This window comes from Sesamum indicum, linkage group LG5 (genome assembly GCF_000512975.1).
Source record: "Sesamum indicum cultivar Zhongzhi No. 13 linkage group LG5, S_indicum_v1.0, whole genome shotgun sequence".
In the NCBI taxonomy this organism is placed as follows: Eukaryota; Viridiplantae; Streptophyta; class Magnoliopsida; order Lamiales; family Pedaliaceae; genus Sesamum; species Sesamum indicum.
In genome coordinates this window covers 1110175-1131611 of record NC_026149.1, presented here as the reverse complement: position 1 = coordinate 1131611, position 21437 = coordinate 1110175, and the positions used below count along the sequence as shown (strand labels likewise).

General features: G+C 39.0%; 3 protein-coding genes and 1 long non-coding RNA gene across 4 annotated transcripts in view; 3 read left to right on the top strand and 1 right to left on the bottom strand.

Moving 5' to 3' along the window:
• Positions 1–2701, bottom strand: part of LOC105161616 (wall-associated receptor kinase 5) — a 3058-nt gene extending 357 nt beyond the window's left edge. The window contains exons 1-3 of the mRNA XM_011079353.2: positions 1684–2701; positions 1414–1581; positions 13–1214 (exon numbers count right to left, since the gene is read on the bottom strand). Coding sequence (XP_011077655.1) covers positions 13–1214; positions 1414–1581; positions 1684–2587 — 2274 coding nt within the window. The 5' untranslated portion in view covers positions 2588–2701. The remainder of the gene's footprint in view (positions 1–12; positions 1215–1413; positions 1582–1683) is intronic.
• Positions 7970–12558, top strand: LOC105161524 (ERBB-3 BINDING PROTEIN 1). The gene is made up of 10 exons (XM_011079231.2): positions 7970–8131; positions 8242–8342; positions 8543–8627; positions 8740–8889; positions 9015–9168; positions 11156–11371; positions 11460–11596; positions 11698–11789; positions 11892–12071; positions 12192–12558. The coding sequence occupies exons 2-10, from the start codon at positions 8252–8254 to the stop codon at positions 12269–12271; spliced, it is 1185 nt and encodes a 394-aa protein (XP_011077533.1). The 5' UTR covers positions 7970–8131; positions 8242–8251; the 3' UTR covers positions 12272–12558.
• LOC105161523 lies at positions 14141–14608 on the top strand. The gene is made up of 2 exons (XR_847786.2): positions 14141–14292; positions 14380–14608. It is a non-coding gene; the product is annotated as an uncharacterized LOC105161523 (long non-coding RNA).
• LOC105161522 (LRR receptor-like serine/threonine-protein kinase GSO2) lies at positions 17349–21322 on the top strand. The gene has a single exon (XM_011079230.2). It carries the CDS (start codon positions 17627–17629, stop codon positions 21035–21037), a length of 3411 nt encoding a protein of 1136 aa, XP_011077532.1. The 5' UTR covers positions 17349–17626; the 3' UTR covers positions 21038–21322.

Here is a 21437-nt window from a genome sequence, read left to right as displayed (position 1 = left end):
TGCTCAGCGAGGACTGTTGATGGGGTGTATCATGCGGCTGTCCAAACTATGCTGTCCAGAATACTCGCCCGTACTAATAATACCTGAATCTATTGCCACTGTATATAAATCAGATTGCTGACTCATTAGCCCTACAGCCTCCTCTTCAACTTCTTGTTGAGCCCAAGGATGTTTGCTAAGCTTCCTTAAACCTTCCAGTTCCATTGCCACATCTTTCATCGTCGGCCTCTCCTCACTGTGTAGCCTCAAACACCGCTTCACCAGCTCAGCAACAGTCCGGATTTGCTCCAAACTTCCTTCTCTTAGCACACGAGGATCCAGAATTTGGAACAAGCGGTCTTCTTTTAATGACAAGATGAAGAATGTCGCCAGGCTCTTTTCTTCTTCGTTTTTCGTGTTGGCTAGTGGTTTCCTTCCTGTCATGAGCTCAGCCAGCACCACCCCGAAGCTGTAAACGTCACTTTTTTCTGTCAACTGGCTCGTGTGGAAATACTCAGGGTCCAAGTAACCTAAGGTTCCTTGGACTAGGGTGGAGACTTGTGTTTGATCTATTGGGACCAATCTTGAGGCTCCAAAGTCTGATATCTTGGCTGTGTAGTACTCGTCCAATAGTATGTTGGGAGATTTGACATCTCTGTGAATAATAGGCATTGCAGCTGCAGAATGGAGATAAGCTAATGCACCAGCAGCCTCTGTCGCAATTCTTAAACGATTGTCCCAAGAAAACCAAGGCAGTCCTCCACTGTTGTGGATGTGGTAAAAGAGCGTACCATTTGAAACATATTCATAGACCAATAGAGGTACTTCAGTTTCCAAACAACATCCAAGAAGCTTGACAACGTTTCGGTGGTTGACTTGGGTCAAGATAATCACCTCATTGATGAACTGCTCTATTTGAGTCTGATCCATTACTCGTGACTTTTTGATGGCCACGATTTGTTTGTCATGGAGGATTCCTTTGTACACCGTACCATAACCACCTCGGCCTAGTATGCGGTCGTCTGCATAATTATTGGTGGCCTTTTCAAGTTCTTCGGCTGTGAAGATCTTGGATGATTTCATACTCATCTCGTTTGAGGAAAGTTGCTGCTTCAACAGCAACCCACCATTTTGCTGGAAGAATTTTTCTCTTAGTTTCATGAGATTCCGTTTTTTTATGCTGAAGTACACCACTGTCGCAGCAATTATTAAGGCCAAGAACCCAAAGCTTATACCTGCAAATTTCATATCATTCAGTTAGTGAAATGAACTAAAATAATAAAAAACAAGGATCAGATCCAAAGTACTCCTCTCCTATTTGCACCAGAGATTCCTACTACTTGAAAACCTCTTTTGGATTAGAAATTCTCTATCTACAATGCATGATTTCCTTGTGCCAGCATAAAAGTATAGTAAACCTTAAGGCAAACCTACCTAATGAAAACTTGGTAACAGGAAACTGAGAGTTCTCAGCAATGCAACCACGCCCCTCTTTTGTCCCGTCACCAATATATCCCTTCTTGCAAGAACAGTTAAAACTGCCCAGTGTATTAATGCAAACCCCATGTTCGCCACAAGGATTATTTTCACATTCGTTGATATCTGCAAAAGAAATGCCCATGCGTCCATTAACAAGCAAACTGGATTCATGTTTTACTTGGATATATATGAAGCGTTAGAAAGTGAAAAGATCAAACTGAGTACCTATGCAGCCTGGACTAAGATATGGATTCCCATCGTACCCCTTCAAACAGCTACACCGATATCCTCCAAATCCAGTATCAGAATCAATACAGTAGCTATTCTGAAGGCAAGCAAAATCGTTGTATTTCTGAGCTTCACTGCAATTCTCAGTACCAATTGCCCAGTCAAGAACCACAGGGACATTATTAGTAGTCCAATTCTGAAAACTCACATCGGTGAGGTCGGATGCACTGAATCTGTAGCTGCCAGGATCCCCAAGAAAGGCATATCCACAGGGGTCAAATGACCAAATATCAACATGATTGCTGAGAGAGCCAACAGTTGAATTGAACTTCTTTAGACCCTTTGGGATGGCAGTTTGACAACATCCAATGCCAGAACATTCCCCTTCAATCAAATCCTCGCTGCTGGAACATAGCGAAACACATCCACTGGTGAAATTACGCCCTTCTGATCCGGATATCAGGGCAAATTCGTCGCAGCCCAAGACAGTGAACTTGTTAGTATCAGAAAAGGAAAAAGGGGTGGTCGCAAGGTTGATGAATGCTGGGTTTCGTCGTGTTAAGTTGCCAGATTGGCTATAGCAGGATGCAGCCACCCAGTTCTTGATGAGTACCTTGTCGTCTGAGATGTCAAGAATCTCAAGATTGCCTGTGGCAATGAAGGGTTTTGGGGTACTGAATGAAGTGTTGCAGTTGACATCAAACCACGAGCTTATGGAGCAACCTGTGTTGATGCCAATGCCAAAAGGGTATGGAACAGTTAAGTTTCCACATTTTCTCTGGCAATTAGGCTTTGTGATGGTTGTACCTTGGGTGATGAGCCTGCTACTGCTACTTGTTGTGGCCAAAGCCAATGGAAAAAGGCACAAGAAGAGATAAAAGACGGCAGAATTCAGAAACATGATTGAAATATCAACTGAGAAGATGTTAGCAAATATGAGCCCTCATATCTCTGAGTCAGCTTAAAAATAGTTGTACGAGATTGTCGTCTAGAGTTGACATTTTCTTGGGTTCGATTAATTTGCGTGTTGTTGATCAGCATTATGTCACAAACTATATATTACTTGGTGCATATATCAAACAATTCCCAGAAATCGCCCCCCAATAGGAAATGGTGCCTTAGTCGCCTTTGTTCATTAAACAATGACAAGTTGCCAATATTTTCCTTGCATATATGTTCTCTTGCATTCTCCTCTTTCTTATTCAGTGATAGAGGAATATGTGGGGTTGACTGGAAACAAAAGTAAAGGAGGCGATTAGCATGCTTGAACACACAATACTATTTCATGGGACTTTCACAGCTCAGGAAATTGTGATTATGACTGTAACTTTCCAATGAGTCCACCATCAATAGCTTTTTTGGTCTCTCTATGTGATTTTTTGGTGCAGTTTTTGATAGACAAAGGCCAACTTCTGCTCAAGGAAACTATAATTTTAATCAACACTTGTCCAGGCCAGAAGCCAAAAAATGACAGAAATTCTTATTACGAAAATAAGTTGGTAACTTTAAGAGCTAGCCCTAAATATATTAACCTATGTTTAAATAATTAATGGAACTTGAAGTCTTGGTCAACCTAAAAGTAAACTTGTTTGTTTATTAAGTAAACTCTAAAATCAGAAGACAATTATTTGGCAACAGCTCAATTTCATACAGTTTCCGAGGATTATGACCTGGTCTCCAGCCGCATTATGTGCTCCAACTTCTGTAGTAGTCGATAAAATGTCAAACCAATTTCTTTACCAATTCAGATGGCTGGGAAGAGGATAGTAGGCATTATTTAATTAATGCCACGGTTGGTAGTGGTACGTAAATGGTGATTAAGGAACTAGGGAGGAAATATTTGTATGTTGTTTTTGCTTCTTTTACCTGTAATAGCACGAAATTAGAGTAGTAGAGGAGCAACAAAAGGAGTTCTCAAGTGTGGAAGGGAACCGTCTATTGAGGGGTACCCTCTTATTTGTAGAGGAGGAATCCCTCTGTAACAAGAGTTTTGGTGTGGGGGATCAACATGTCCAGCGAGGAAGTTTGTTCAGGAGGGATACGATTGTACCTTATCCGTTCTTTAATCAGCAAGTCTTTGGATGAAGGGGGATTCCTTCATTCAAACTCCTACTTGGTGGAAAGTCCTCTTAGGCTGAAGAGTCCAACCTTTTGAGGGCACCTTCCTCCCTTCAGGTTGGCCTTAGAAAGATGTATCAGGTCTTCGTATTGGGCATCCTTCTTGGGCCAAGCTTGCAGGTCCCATCCTTGGACGGATTCTCTGGGGTGGGGGGTTCCTCTTTGGGCTGAGCCTAGTGAGCCTCCCTCTTGGACCGATCTTGAGAAATCAGGCCTCTGATGGGTGTCGAAACTACAAAAACTAATTCCTACAAATACTTTGTAGAAGTGGGAGTAGGATCGGTTCCACAGGTATTAGTGTTAAGTTGATTCCTTCAAAAAAAAGAAAAATAATTGCGGTTTTTTTTTATTATAGAGGGGAATAATTAAAAAATAAATTAAACTAGAAAGTTAATAAAATTAGATGATGAAGATATGAGGAAGACTTTTCCGGTTAAGGTCGGGTTCTTACTTGATTTTGTGGGTTGATTATTGATGTAAATATAACACTTGTTCAAATAAATAAATCAGTTATAGTTATTGGTACAACCTAATAACCTCACATTTCCTTACATTTTCGTCAGCCAAGGTATGACCGTTGGCTAGATCCCTAATCAATGGACAATCTTGGGAACGTCCACAAGATTTAATCCATCAAAAGCATTAAGAATTAGAAATGTCTGATTCTAACTAACAAATTTTTACGAGGATAATTCGTTTAAGTTAGGTCATGCATTCCCCATAACATAGCTAACTACTTTGACTAGTTAATTATGCTACGTTGCTACTGAGTATCAAACAAATAATTACACGGATATGTAGAGTTCAATTAGCTAAGAAAACTTTCTTGATAATGAACAACTGGTCATATTATTCATAAATCAGATATTTGTAGTAAGAGCGCAGAGAATAACATGAATACTTATTCAACAAGCGTAGTAAGCACGGATTAGATCTCACAATATTTTTAGGAATTAAATGATCACCTTAACCTTAACTAGAAAATAATAAAATAGTCGAATATTCAAGAGATCCTTTCCAAAAATTGTAGCAAATAGGGATGTCTTCTTCGTAAAGATTCCTACAAGCAAACATATGTTAACACATTGAAAGGGGTTAAATAAATCTCCAAAATTATTAAAATAAAAAATATTCCTTGAGGGAAGCATGTATGTATAAAGATTTATTTGCTGAGGGGATGCCCCCTTGGTGTAGGATTTTTTTTTAGGGGGATCTTGCCACTGGGCAAGGCTTACTCTTAAAGGATGCCCGTCTGTTCTTCTAGGGGACATCCTGCACATTAAAAACCGAATTTGTGGAACATTAGAACTAAATAACAATGGTGATGGAGCCATTGAAGTTAGGCCTTAAACAGAGGTAGTAATCAGTCTTGGGAGGTCCTCAAGGGTGAGGGACCGTTCTTTCGGGGGAGTCCTCCAAGGAGGTGTGGACTCCTTCCATTGAACTCACGTCTAAGATCTGTGTTTTCCACAAATGACGCCAATTGATGCGTGCGATTTCAGCACGAATCCAAAGTTCTTGAATTTTTTATGTTGGATTTGGGCTGATTGAGTGAAAGCTCTTGAGAAAGAGGACCTGCAAAATAGAATATTAGTATTCCGATACTTAAGTTAGTCCAGAATTAAAGAATAGATAAATATAAAAGTAAATTATAACGAGAAATTATGATAAAAGTGAAAATTCTGTATATAAGAGCACTAAATTAGAGTGGTAGAGGAGCAACAAGAGGAGTTCTCGAGTGTGGAAGGGGAATGTCTATTGAGGGGTATCCCCCAATGATAGAGGGGAGTCCCTCTATAACAGGAGTTTCGTTGAGGGGGATCCATATGCCCATCGAGGAAGGCAGGATTCAGGAGGAATACGGTTGTACCTTATCCGTTCCTTAATCAGCAAGTCTTCGGATGAGGGGGGATTTTTTCTTCATGCAGACTCCCTGGTGGGGACTCCTCTTAAGCTGAAGAGTCCAATCCCTTAAGGGCACTTCCTCCCTTAGGGTTGGCCGTGGAAAGATGCAGCAGGTCTTTGTATTGGGCCTCCTTCTTGGGCCAAGCTTGCAGGTTTCATCCTTGGACAAATTCTGGGATGGGGGGCTCCTCCTTAGGTCGAGCCCGACGAGCCTCTATTTTGGGCCTATCTTGAGGAATTAGATCTCTTTCCTTTGCCAATCTATTTTCTGGGGGACACCCGCCAAGGCAGCCAAAAATCTACTTTTTAGGGGTACCCGCTAAAGCCGCCTATCAAGTGTTTTTGGGACCTCTCATGATTTGGGCTTCTCGTGACTTGGGTCTCCTAGGATGTCATGGGCCTTTCATTTTCTTCTTTTTGGATCGTTTGGGCTTCTTTGGGCCAACCTATTTTTATGTACATCACAGTATATCTACCATTATTTATTCAATACCTAGTTAAAGAATTTTTTCAAATTAATAAAATAATTAAATATTAAAGTAATATCACTCATTTCTTACCATGCATATGTTATTTCTTAGTACTAGATACCAAAAATACTCAAATTTAATTGATGCGTACAAAAAATATACGGGTCCAATTGATATGGACTATGCTAAAAACTTAGGCCGAAGCAGATGTGACTTCTGAATGGAGGATCTCCAAAAAAGGCGTTAGCACTCCAACGCCTAAATTAGTATCGGGTTTAGGAGAAAATTTAATCGTAAGAAAATAAAATATAATGGAAAATTGGATAGAGTAACTAATTTCATGAGAAAAATCGTGCTAAAAATGCAACTTGAATGCTAAAGTAAGAATATAGAGTGGTTTTTCAGATTTTGGAGGGAGTCCCTATAGAGGGATTGAAGGTGTCCCTCTCGTGGGGCTTGAAGGGGTCCCTGTTGGAGGACTGAATGATGCGTTCCTGTTGGAGGATTGAATACGACGTCTCTATTGGAGGACTGAAGAGGGAGTCTTTGTTGTAGGACTGAAGGTGTCTCTACTAGAGGGCTGAAGAGGGCGTCCTTGTTGGAGGACCGAAGGTGTCCCTCTTGAGGGGTGAAGACAATTTTCAGCTTCTTGAAGGGCTGTCTTATTGAGGGGTGTTGTGTGTATTTATATAGAATGAGTCCCTCTTGGCAAATACTTTAGGGTGACCCGCCTTTTCGAGAAAAAGGAGAAAATTTAGGAATAAAGCACGATTTTATCTCCTCCTTGACTTGAGCAGTATGTCTTTGGTTGGAGGAGGACTATCTCTATACGAGAACTCTTGTTCTGCAAGGAGTTATTTTAGGTTAAAGAGTCCAACTTTTTTAGGCGCCTCCCTTCCCCTAAGGCTGGGCTTGGAAAGTAGGCCTTGTACCAAGCCTCCTTCTTGGGCCGATGTTAGTGTGTTGGGCTTCTCTGTTGGGTTGAACCTTGTAAATTTTCAGCGGGCCGTTCTCATAATGGATTGGTGGGCCTGACTTAGGCTTTAAATCTCTTCATGGGCGAAACGAGAGGGGGGTGCCTTCAATCTCCTTCTTTTGCCAATTTGTTCTTTGGGGGGCACCTGCCAAGATCACCCGCCTATCTGCTTTCTAAGGGGCACCTGCCAAGGCCGTTCGCCTGTCTACTTTTTAGGGGGCACCTGCCAAGACCGTCTGTCTATCTGTTTTCTAGGGGACACCCGCCAAGGACACTTGCTAGATCCTCTTGGGCTTCTTAAAATGTTACGGGTTTCTCGTTTTTTCTTCTTTTTGGATCGTTTAGGCATTTTTGGGCCAACCTATTTTTATTCACATCATTAATAATAATTAAAATTGAGTATTAAATTAATACAAGAAAAAAAAGAAATAAACTTTTCTCCCCTAGATGTTGGGAATAGCTAATATTGGGGAGGGAAATGCCTAATTCCTTATGAGGGAATAAGAATTCACGTGAAAATAAACATTTTCAAAATTTAAAGTATACCAACGAAGATGTAGAAATAAACTTGAATGCTAATTTCATTTCCAAATGTACCAATCAAACCCTTAAAACTGCAAACGAAGATTATGGCAAACTAAAAAAGGGTGGTGCTTTGAGTTAATTGCACTCAAGAGATTGAGGAAATACTATTTGGATTGTGGAAATCCCACTAATTAATTATTTTTGTTTTTTTAGTTTTTTCTTTTTAATTATTATGGGAAAGGGGTGGGGCGGGGCGGGTGGCTCGCCAAAACCCTACCCCCACACACTTCAGGCCAAAACCACATTATATAAAGCACACCGGCACGCACGAAACTGCCGACCTCAAACCCTAGCTCACATTCGCTGATAGCGGCCCCTCTCTCTCTCTCTCACTCACTAAACCCTAATTCCACTCCTTTAACTCAAACTTTCCGCAAGAAAATTTCAATTGGTATGTTTTCTATTCGATTTATCTCAATTCTTTCATGTTGTTATATGTTTGTAAGTTTGATTTCATCTTGAACGATTTGAAGATTTGGTTGTTGCTTATTGTCATTGAAGGCTGAAAACGATGTCGGATGAGGAAAGGGAGGAACGGGAATTGGATCTTACCTCACCAGAAGTTGTCACCAAATACAAATCCGCCGCTGACATTGTTAACAGTAACTTTCTTTCCTTGTTTTCTTTTACTCAACTTATGTATAATAGCGTCAAATGTGTTCAAATTTGTGTTTGAAGATTTTGGTTTAAGATAACTTATTATTGGAAGATCGATTTTTTCTTGTCTTAGGTTTACTTCTGATTGATGTGTGTGCTTTTATATTTTTAATTTTTTTAAAAAATTTTGGTGAATTTTATGCAGAGGCACTGCAATTAGTAGTGTCCGAATGCAAGCCAAAGGCTAAGATTGTTGACCTTTGCGAGAAAGGAGATGCTTTCATCAGAGAGTGAGTATTCTCTCTTATTATTAGGCTACCTGTGAGTAAAAACATGACATTGAAGATAATGCTTCAAAAATATATGCTTAGCTATGCGAATTGCTCTTAACTTTTGTGTTAGGCAAACCGGGAACATGTACAAGAATGTAAAGAAGAAGATTGAAAAGGGTGTTGCTTTCCCAACCTGCATATCAGTGAACAACACAGTGTGCCATTTTTCGCCATTGGCGAGTGATGAGACTGTGTTGGAAGATGGAGATATTCTGAAAATGTAAGTAATGTTGAGCCATTCAATATTCATGAATGCATATACGCAACACAACATACCCTATGCAGTTATTATACATTTTTGTCACTGGGATAATCGAATATCAAATGATGGATTTTCGTTTGCAGTGATATGGGCTGTCATATAGATGGCTTTATTGCTGTAGTTGCTCACACCCATGTACTTAAGCAAGGACCGGTCACCGGCAGGGCAGCTGATGTCATTGCGGCAGCAAATACTGCTGCAGAGGTTGCCTTGAGGCTCGTGAGGCCAGGGAAAAAGGTATTTTCTTTTTGACTTCTCTTTGGTCTATTTAGTGGGACCTTGAATTACTTTGCAGTGTTTGGTGACTTATCTGGGTGCAAGTATATGTTTCTGTATAAATTTGGGTGATATAATTAGGGATCATTTACCTTGTGTCTATTTCTGATTGACAAGTTTTTGTTTCTCATGAGTTAAGTAAGGATGTTAAAGCTGCTATAATTCAGTATGCTTTTAGCTCTTTATTATTGTTTCTTGGATTTGATTAAATTCTTTTTCTTTTATTTGTTCTCTTGTTTATTCTTCTTCTGGAGATCTTTTTATATAGTAATAGCTCAAGGATCTTTGTTTATTTATCACATCTTTGTTTTCTGATTTTCTTGTTTTTCCTGTTCAGTTGACCTGTATTTGAGTTGTGAAAAGGGGCTTCAGATGGTTTTGCACTGAGGTTTACTTTTTTGGTTGTTGGTTGTCATTTTTTTGAGTAGAAGAGTCTTCCTGCACATTTATCTTGATTATTAGTTCAACCTTGGTTCCCCTATATGATGAACACTATGTATGAGCTATGGGTTAAATATCCAGATGATGCTATAGTCATAGTTACTCTGATAGGGGATTTTACTTTTCGGTATTTGAGTTCACAATAGATATATTTGATTGAGGCTTTTGGTGGTATATGCCATTAAACTTCTCTCAGCAGTTCAACTGTCACCTCACAGAACGTAAATAATTGAATGCCAGTTTTTTATGGACATAAGTAGGCAACTTTGCCGAGGTGATTTGAGTCCTTTCTAATCTCCTCTTTTCCCTGTTGCCTATAACGCAATTGGCCAAACTTGATTATTTGGGTTGGTGAAACACACTGGGTATCAGCCCTTTTGGGTGGGCCAACATTGGTATTAGAACTAAAGAAATCTCTAGTTTCCAACTAAGCATTCATATTTTCATGTGTTTGTCTTTTTTAAAGTTGGTTTAGAATAATTGTTGCATAATTCATTGTGTTGGGCATCTTGAATCTTGTTGTTTGTGTTAGTTAACTTTGCTGAGTTCATCGAGTCCTTGTAATCTCATCTTTTCCCTGTAACCTATAACATTGGTATTAGTTGGCAACTTTGCCGAGGTGATTGAGTCTGTTTAATCTCCTCTTTTCCCTGTTGCCTATAATGCAATCGGCCAAACTTGAATATTTGGGTTGGTGCAGCATTCTGGGTGCCAGCCCTTCTGGGTGGGCCAACATTGGTATTAATCTAAAGAAATCTATAGTTTCAACTAAGCAATCATATTCCTCTGTGTGTCTTATCTAATTGATTTGAACTAACTGTTGCTCTATTCATTTACAAACATTTGATTTCACATTCCAGTTGCATGAGCTTCTTGAATCTAGTTGTTTGTATTAGTTAAAAGAGTGTGCAATAGGTTTTTTAGAAGGGCATGCATGAATCTCTAAATGATGATAATATTCAAGAGCGATGGATCTTTGATCCAGTGATGTTCTTTATAGTCATAGTTACACTGATAGTGGTTCATGTTGTCTTTTTTCTTAGTTTTTCCACAGTCAGAGGGTTCTCATGTGGTGTCAGCATTTTGGTTTTGTCAATTTGTCTATGTTACTATATCTACCACTTCTATTGCTAGTCAATGAAGCAAAATGAAGGGGGTTTCCTTCCTTTCTCCTCGAATTAAAAGGCAACTTTGCCGAGGTGATCAATTTAGCTATTGATTTCCTCTTTTCCCTGTTGCCAATATTCCTATAGTCTGCTTATCTCGTAATTGGGGCTGATTTGCATGTTGTCAGTCACATGATCTTGTTAAGCTGAAATGACATCCTATTGCAAACTAAAACACTAATTGTCTGAATATGTGTGTTTGGTGAAATGACTTTGGAGTAGTTAATATGTGGTTGCTGACAAAGTGCTTGTTAAATTGGTCAAATTTTTAACCTGCTGCAGTTTCATTAATTTTGCCACTTGTTTTCTGAAAGAGAACTTTATTTTTCCATTGATGGCAGAACAAAGATGTCACTGAGGCAATTCAGAAAGTCGCAGCTGCTTATGACTGCAAGATTGTTGAAGGTGTTCTAAGCCATCAAATGAAACAATTTGTGATTGATGGAAACAAGGTTGTGTTAAGTGTCTCAGGTCCCGATACCAGAGTTGATGAAGCAGAATTTGAGGAAAATGAAGTGTATTCCGTTGACATTGTTACAAGTACTGGTGAAGGCAAGGTACTCTTGTTGCTGGATATCTTTGCTAATATCCTTAAATCTATTAATTCTTCTTATACATCACTCATGGTTTGAAATGAACTTGCAGCCAAAGTTGTTGGATGAGAAACAGACGACTATATATAAGAGGGCTGTTGACAAGAATTATCACCTAAAGATGAAAGCATCTCGGTTCATATTTAGTGAAATTAGTCAGAAGTTCCCGATCATGCCATTTTCTGCTAGGTTGGTTTGTATACTACACTTTGATGGCCTTCAGGTCTTTACTCAACTGGTCGATGTCTTTCCTTTTGGCTTAGATGATGAGCAGGATGATTGTATAATAGGGCTTTGGAAGAGAAACGTGCTCGGTTGGGTCTTGTAGAATGCGTGAATCACGATCTTTTGCAGCCATATCCTGTACTTCATGAGAAGCCTGGTGCGAATTGAAGAATCCTGATGATATCCATTTTTCAGAATCCATCTTCCCCTATTATTTATTTTCTCTGCTAATGTCACAACTCTAACTACTTGTTTGCAGGTGACCTGGTTGCACACATAAAGTTTACTGTTTTGCTAATGCCAAATGGGTCCGATCGAATCACATCCCACCCTCTACAGGATTTGCAACCCACAAAAACAGTTGATGATCCTGAGATAAAAGCCTGGTTAGCATTGGGAACAAAGACAAAGAAGAAAGGTGGTGGGAAGAAGAAGAAAGGTAGGTTTGGATTCACAGATTCTGCAAGCAATGTGTATTTGTTAGCATTCACGTGTTCTTTTGAGTGTCTACTATCCTGTTCAGTGAGTAAAATATATTGGTGGAAATGTGTTTTTGCAGGAAAGAAAGGGGACAAATCAGATGCAGCTGAGGCTGAGCCTGTGGATACTGCCCCAAATGGAGGAGCTTCCCAAGAATGAGAATGTTCCTGTTTTATTTGTATTTGCACCAGAAATTTTGGCCGCCCCATTGTATTTGGTTGCTTGAAGTCCTGATGTGAATCCTAACGTAAAACAATGTGTCTTATTGTACACAGCTTTCTTGGTCTTTCTGTATTCATTTTGTTTCTAGACAGGAAAAAAATACATCTATAAATATCTTACGAAGAAAGTACAACGAAAGTTTAGGGTAATGTCTCCAGACAACACTCACGTATTGGGGCAATTAATATCGAAATGTTGGAAAAGATGTCATTCTCGCCGTTTTATCTTTGATAGATATGGTATGGAATGAGAAGTGTTCTTCGTGGTTGTTTGTGTGTATAGACTGAACATTTCACTTCCGTTCTCTAATCACTGTCCATATTAGATATACCTTGACGTTGTTATGGGCACCAGCTTTGGATTCAGTGATACCAAAAGATCACCAAAGAAAAGTGGTTAAGTGCCATTTGGACGAAGAGGGGCTGTATTCGTTTAAAATAGAAACATATAAAATTATTGTCGAAAATAAGTTCAAAAATATTTTTCTTTATAACTTCTTTTAAATTATTTAAAATAAGCCAGAAGTTATAATTAACTTTTTATCAATTTTTCTAGATTACTGGTAAAATTGTAATATCAAATTATTCTTTCTACATATTTCAACTTTTTTCTACTTTTATTTTCTCGCATATAAACACTCATATTTTTCAGTATTGTTTAATTTATAAATTTTTTTTATAATTTATTTCATCGCGGAAGTAAAATATTGCAAACACCCTTGTAGTATTGTGACACAAGATGCATAAGTACGGTTCTTTTGCCCCATCAGAAAGTGTTTACTTTATTATTAAGTGACATCATTTTTTTGGTGTTTCATTTAATTTTGATTTGTCATTTAGTTTTAAATTAATTGATTGCTCTCAACTCCTCCATCAACATGGTTTTTAATAACTACTTTTCGATAGGTATTTTTTTTCTCATGCATTTTTTTTTTATTTCTCTAATATCGTTATCATTTTTGTTTGTCTATATTTTTTTATAAATCAAAATATTGATTGATGCGTGTGAAAATAGCAAGGGTCCGATAAGTTTGGACTTTAGTGCCGGACTACGGTCAACAAATAAAAGAACTTGAAAAACGAGATTTGCAAAATAACACGTTGCACTCCGACGTTCAAGTTAATGTCGGATTTAAGAGATAAGTAAAAAAGTAAATCGTAATTACGAATTGAAGTGTGGTAATCGAATTTCATAAAAGAAATCGTGTTCAGTGTTCAGTCTGGAAGGTGTCTCCCGCCTGGGTATTAAATTTGTATTTATAAGGGGATGTCTCCTTTTGATAGGAGTCTGCACGTGCAAGTCAGTCTCCAAGTTGAAGGGATCCTTCACCGACGAAGACTCCTAATCTCCAAGAAGTCTTCCTCATCTACGAGTCTGAGGCTTAAAAGTAACCTCCCTCGACACGTGTCTTCCATGTTGGCTAGGAGATACATTTGGCGGTCCAAGTGTATGCCACGTCTGTCACATTTTAGACATAGGTCTTGGGCCGGTCACCACTTACTGGATCACGCTCTTGAGTTAGATTCGTGAATATCTTGGGTGGTCAACTTTTCATAGGTTGTTGGATTGATTATGAGGCCTCTAGGCCTTTTTTTGCTCTTTCTTGAATCAGATTTCTTTTGGCCGTATACATCATTATCATCTTAGTATAAATTTTTAATTATATTAATATAAATATTTTATTTTAATTTATTTTTAAAAATTATGCACATGAATAAAATGTATCACGGTTATTATTAACAAACAAACACCAACTTCTTGTTAAATACGAACTGATTATGGACGGGCTTCGCGAGCCCAAACTATCAAAGGTCCATTAGTTAAAATGGAGAGCGCTGTTATAAATATAATAGCAAACCCTAGTGTTTTATCCGTTATCTGTTTTTCTAGGGTTCTCAAGACCGAGCCGCGAGCATTCGTAGTTTCATCGGAGTACCTCTTTCACCATGAGAGCCAAGGTAGAGTAGCTTAATTCAATCACTCATTCTCAGTAAATGATAATTGCATTGCAGTAATTAACAGTTAATCTGTCCCTTGGGTGACAGTGGAAGAAGAAGCGTATGAGGAGGTTGAAGAGGAAGCGCCGGAAGATGAGGCAGAGATCCAAGTAGTCTCCCCTTTATTAGCATCGCTTCTCCGGCGTTTCCATTTTCTTGATGTTGCATTCGATATCGTTAATTTCAGTTATTGCAATTTTCGAACTACATTTTGTAGATGAACTATTTAAATCACATGAGCTTTTCGCCAATATCGAGATTAATTTTGCCAATCCTAGCCAATTTTGTTATTGGTGATGTGTTACTTATCTAAATGTTGAATTGTTTTGTCTTTTAGGTTTTATGTAGTGACTAGAGTCTCTAGGTTTTTTTAGGTTGTGAGCGGTTGAGTAAATATTGTGGGACACTTTTCTGGTGATGCAAGGTGATTAGTTCTTAGCATGTATATGCAATATGGGTTGGGCAGTGAATAAGTATTACATAGCATGCTATCTGAATCATGACAATGCTGTTTTTCTGGTCTTTTCTCTTCAACTTGCCTGGAGGAAGCTTCTGTTTCTTCACGAACTAGTAAGCTCAGTTTCAGCGACCAATATGGAAGAGTGTTTTTCTGATCTTTTTCCTTCAATTTGCCTGGAGCAAGCTTCTGTTTCTTCAGGAACTAGTAGGCGCGGGTTCAGTGTCCAATGTGGAAGAGCTAGGAAATGTGTTATTTGATTGTTGGTTACTTGTGAGTTCTAGTTGGGGCTGAATGTTACACTTATTTCTTGTGACATACTAGTGTGTTGTACTTTTAGCTATTGGCGGGCCTAGAATTGGGAAACATTTCAGGGTTGTATCAGACTTGGATTTGATTGCTGCCTGTGGTGGTTAAGGAACCTAGGAGTTTTAACCTCTGCTGTTTGCGAGTTCAGTTTGGACCCCAAGTAATGTTGTGGTTAAAAGGTTGAACAATTTCTTATTGGAATGAAAGGATTATTTCGTGTACACTCTACACCATGGAAGAGCTAGGATGTCAGAATGCCAAGAGCAGGAATTTCCTCTAAGCTTAGCATGTGGTATATTTTTATTTAAATTTGGTTTGATGGGATCTAATCAATCTCATAACAAACGCCATATGATCGGACATTTTTGTTTAATTCTGCAACAACCATATGTTAAGTGTAATGTGTTTATGATTAGTTTCTGGCTTCACCAGATTTTGGTTTGAGCTAAATTTTTTTTTGACTAAATAGAAGTCTGAATTTATGAGTAACTGATTGTTTTTTGATATTATACAAGTCACGCTTGTTTGTTGGTATGGTTTTGCATTCTCTATCTTGATGAGGAAAACGTCCTGCAGTTGTTTCTTGTGCTGAAAACAGTGTGGTAAACTTGTAGCTGCACTTCATTCCTAGTAATACTGGGCCATCATGCCTCTCTTTAGCCCCAACTGCAGGATTGCTGCTATATGATTTTCTTCTCATATAAGTTCCGGTTGGATGGATTGATCAGTAGCTAAATATATTTTGCATCAATTCCGTTTGGATTTGAGTTTTACTTAGGAAGCGTGAGATTCTCCCTTCTTTTTCTTCCCTTTTTCCCCTATTTTTTGAAAGTTAATTTTCAAGATTACATGTTGTCAAATGCAGTTGAGTAACATGGAGAAAGAAGTACAATATATACTCACAAGTAGCTGTCTCTTATAATTATAGTAGGGCTTTCTTTAAGCCCTAAAGAGAGCCTTTAGAATTTAGGGAAATTCTTATTCTGACCAGTTATGGTTGAATCAGATCATTTACACAAGAAGTATAAATTCAGTTCCGCACTGCCTTAAAATTTCCCTAGAATTCAATGCATTAAGTTAGTGAGAATATTGCCAACAGTTAGTTAATAGAATTGGCAGCATTTTTCAATTTGTATGAAAAATTCTGAGGTCAGAACCAACTTGAAAATCGTTCCAAGTAGTCTTTTAGAAAAATGTATTGTGAGTTAGAAGGAGCGACTTCCGTCATTCAAGCAGAGAACCAGAAAAAAGAAAAATAAGTGGAGAAAAGTAGGTAAATTTCCATGAAGCACTAGGGAATTGAGGCAGGAAACTAACAAGGCGTAGTAGTACGTATGGGGATGTGGGTAGGTATAAGAGTAAGATAGAGGTGCAAATGAAAGTATGAGCTATTTATTAATTTCAGTTGATGAGTAGTTGTTCTACGACTACAATCAATCCGGGGAAGTTAGAAAATAGAAATAGAAATAGAATAAACAGACCTCTTTGATCAAAATATGGGAGAGTAGGAAAGACGGGTCTTAATTCCTTATATAAGACAGCCACAAAAGTCTAAAATGTTGATCTCAACACGCGTTTTTTGACCTTTACCAACTTTGTTTATTTCCTAAGCTCTCATACAGTTGTTTACCAATTACCTTTGTGTCTTTTTGTTTGAGTGGGTTGTTCCATTCCATATTCCACAGCTTCTATTTCTTCTGCTTTTGTTCTCACTAGATTCTATTCGATTGACTTATTAGTTTCAGATTGATAGTTGGTGGCTTCCTAATTTTGGGGGAAGTCCAACTCAAATGGTATATTTGTAATGATCTTGTGAACTTATAAGATTTGTCAACTAACTTAATTTTCTTTTAATGACAAAAATCCAAGTAACCGATCGAATGTTGTAACTTTGTATATCACTAGGATGTCTTCACTGCGTAAAACAAAATTCTTTGCATCTCAAATCTCATAAATGCCAACTACTAACCCTATAATGGGTAGACAATGAAAAGAAGAAGAAGCAGTTCATGTTTATGTCATCCTAAGGGAAGATTAGGGTTTCCTTTTTTCCCTTTATTATCCCATCAACCGTACAACAAAAGCAATGTAGTTAATTGGTCAATGAAGCTAGTAGTAGGAATCAAAGGCAAACAAGAAGATGCATGTCATATATTCAAAACAAACGCCAAGACTTTGATTTGGTTCTCTGTCGCATAAAAAAAGATAAGCTCCAAAGTCAATCCAAGCTATAAAATAATCAATGAAGAGGCCGACATTAAACGCGTTGAATACTATCTGTACAAGGGCCCCATGATGCACAAAGGGCATGCAGTTCCCAATTTTTTACTCTGGAAACTCCCCGTCTGACCATCCAACCAGTCCTCCCTATTTCTCTCCTTCCCTCAATCTCAAGTCTCCGCCAGGCCAAACCGAAAGTTTCTTGGTTTGGGTTTGAATCCAAAAGGCAAGAAAGGTGGAGTTCATGGGTTATATTTCCACAACCACTTCACTTGACAGGCTTATGGGCGTTTCTTGTGACTCAATCTAATGAGATTTCTTGTCTTTTCATGGCTTCTTTTCATGTCCTTGCTCCAAATCTTATGCCTTGTTCGGGTTTCTGGTCAATGCCTCAATGATCAAAGGTCGTTGTTGCTGCAGTTAAAGAGCAGTCTTGTATTCAATTTGACGACTTCCACCAAGCTGGTGAATTGGAATCAGAATTCTGACTGCTGCAACTGGGATGGGGTAGGTTGTGATGGCTCAGGACATGTGATCCGTTTGGACCTGGAAAATGAGTTCCTCTCTGGGGGGATCGAGAACTCGACTGGCCTTTTCGGCCTCCGATATCTTCAAAATCTGAATTTGGCTTCCAACAGCTTCAACGGTATTCAGATTCCAAAGGGGCTTCAAAATCTTACCAATTTGGCATATCTGAATTTATCGAATGCTGGTTTCGGTGGGCAGGTTCCGGTTGAACTTTCTGAAATGAGGAGCTTAGTTAGCCTTGATCTCTCCAGCTCTTTTCAGGGGGTTCTCCCTCTCAGACTTGAGAAACCTAATCTCAAGGTGCTTGTTCAGAATCTTACAGGTCTCAGGGAACTCTATCTGGATGGTGTTAATATTTCAGCTCAGGCGAGTGACTGGTCCCAAGCTTTGTCTTCATCTTTACCCGATTTAAGAAGCTTGAGTTTGCGGCGCTGTGGTCTATCAGGCCCTCTGGATCCTTCTCTTTCAGAGCTTCAGTCTCTTTCAGTCCTCCATCTCGACAGGAACAATCTGTCGACCACAATTCCAGACTTCTTAGCAAATTTCTCAAGTTTGACAACCTTGACACTCAGCTTTTGCTCTTTGCAAGGTACTTTTCCAGATATGATCTTCCAGCTACCTACTTTAGAGACTCTGGATTTATCTAATAACAAGTTACTCGGCGGCACAATAAGTGAATTTCCTCCAAATGGGTCTTTTACGACTATAGTACTCAGCTACACTAACTTCTCAGGTACATTGCCGGATTCCATTAGCAACCTTAGGATGTTGTCCAAGATAGACCTGTCTAATTGCGAGTTCACCGGTCAAATTCCTTCCACAATAACCAACCTAACAGAATTGGTCTATCTGGATTTCTCTTTCAACTCCTTCACTGGTTCAATCCCACTTTTTCACATGTCCAAGAAACTAACATACATAGACCTTAGTCGTAATAGTCTAACAGGTTCACTTTCTTCTGCGCATTTTGAAGGCCTCTCCAATCTTGGATTTATACACATAGGGTATAATTCACTCAACGGGAGTATTCCTGAGTCCCTCTTTAGTCTCCCTTCACTGCAGAAACTTCAGCTTTCTAACAACAAATTTAGCGGCCGGGTGGGTGAATTTTCCACTTCAAATTCATCTAACCTGGACACACTAGATTTGAGCAGTAACCAGCTGGAAGGTCCTATTCTCGAGTCTTTCTTCAAACTTGAACGGCTTAATGTTCTCTCACTTTCTTCCAACTTCTTGAATGGCACCGTTCACCTGGAGAAGATTCAAAGACTTCACAACCTTACGAGACTAGAGCTTGGATACAACAACTTGTCAGTTAGTTTAAGCAGCAGTAATTCAAGTTTGTCCCCATTGCCCCAGCTAAGCAGGTTAAATCTAGCTTCCTGCAACCTATACAATTTCCCTGATCTAAGAAACCAGTCCAGATTAACGTTTTTGGACCTCTCAAACAACCATATTGAGGGAGAAATACCTAGCTGGATTTGGGAAATTGGAAAGGGAGGCCTCCTCCACTTGAATCTTTCTTCTAATCTCCTATCGGGTATCCAAAAGCCTCAGAGTGTTTCTAGTTTTCTTAGCGTGCTAGACTTACATTCAAACCAGCTCCAGGGTGAGTTTCCAGTACCCCCAGCATCAGCCATCTATGTTGATTACTCCAGCAATAACTTTCAAAAGACAATTCCACTAGACATTGGCAACTCCATTCCATATGCTATGTTCTTCTCTATCGCAAACAATAGCCTTACTGGAACAATTCCAGCATCTTTCTGTAATGCAACTTATCTTCAGGTTCTTGACTTATCTGTAAACAATCTGAGTGGTAGTATACCACCCTGTCTAGTCAAGGAAATTGAAAATCTTGGGGTGTTGAATCTGGGAAGAAACAATATCATTGGTGATATACCGGATACATTTCCTGTGAACTGTGGTCTAAAAACTTTAGATCTCAGTAGGAATAAGTTAGGAGGGCAAATTCCACCGTCTTTGGCTAATTGCAAATCTCTGGAAGTCATGAACGTTGGAAACAACAAAATTAATGATGGTTTTCCTTGCATCCTGAAAAATTCATCCAGCCTGCGTGTGCTTGTATTGCGCTCCAACAACTTTCATGGAGACATCAGGTGTCCTGGGGTCAATCAGAGCTGGCCAAATCTTCAAATCATCGATATTGCTTTCAACAATTTCAATGGTTCTCTGTATCCAAGATGCATCTCAAGTTGGAGAGGGATGTCGCTTGACAATGATGCACCATTGAGGCGGAATCACCTGAGCTTTAAGTTTTTGGATCTGAATAACTTCTACTACCAGGATACAGTAACAGTGACCATCAAAGGGCTGGAAATGGAGCTTGTCAAGATATTGACAGTCTTCACATCCATCGATTTCTCGTGCAATAATTTTGTTGGGGATATACCTGCCACCATTGGAGATCTCAGTGCACTTTATATACTAAACTTATCGCACAATTCTCTCACAGGCACAATTCCGATGTCAATTGGAAACTTGACACAGCTTGGATCCCTGGACCTTTCAGTGAACAAGCTTACAGGGGAGATACCAAAAGAGCTTACAAGTCTCACATTCCTTTCCTTCTTGAATCTCTCCTACAATATGCTAGTTGGAAGAATCCCAGCAGGCTCTCAATTTGTCACGTTTTCTGCTTCGAGCTACATAGGAAACACAGGATTATGTGGATTTCCATTGAACATTAGTTGTCATGCTAGTGGACCGGCAGCAAAGTCAGTTCCAAACTTGAAGGAAACAGGATTTGACTGGCAATTCATATTCACAGGTCTGGGATATGGAGTTGGAGCAGCATTAGTTATTGCTCCGATTGCATTCTGCAAGGAATGGAGGGAAACGTGCAACAAGCACCTTGATCAATTGCTGAAGATGATCTTTCCCAGATACGGATTCAGTTACGTCAGGTGTGATGGCAAGGTTGAATCGATTGAAAACATTGAAGACAAGACAACAGATGATGATGAGGACGAGGATGGAGAGTCAGAGGACAATGGGGACGAATTGTCTAAAGGAAGGTACTGCATATTTTGCACAAAACTGGATATTGGAATAAAAAGAGCCATGCACAATCCCAAATGTATATGTCATTATTCACCACCTACATTCTTCCCTTCCCCAACATCATCATCATCTTCTTCCTTACTAGTAATATATCAGCAAAACTTTTAAATCTTTTCTTTCTTCTCCTTGGTTCTTTTTGCTTCAATTTTTTGGTTGCGTGTAGAGATATACAGATAGAAACATGGATTAGCCTCAGCAGCAGGGATTGATGAAACAAATATTCTTTAAGATTTTCGAGTTTACTTTTGCAATAGATTAAAAGGAAATGTTGTTTTAGTGCGTAAGTTTCTCGAACATGTTGTACTCAGATACAGTGATATGTAGTTTAGATGAAGAGCATGTAAAAAACAGACAGCTGAACAAGGAACGAATACAGACTCAAGTTTTGGTGATTGATGGACAGAGCAAACACACAAAACTAGGATCAAATGAAGATTGATTGTACCTGGAAAAGCAGAGATGGAGGGCGAGGCGGTGAGCATGCAACAAACATACCCATTACCCACAT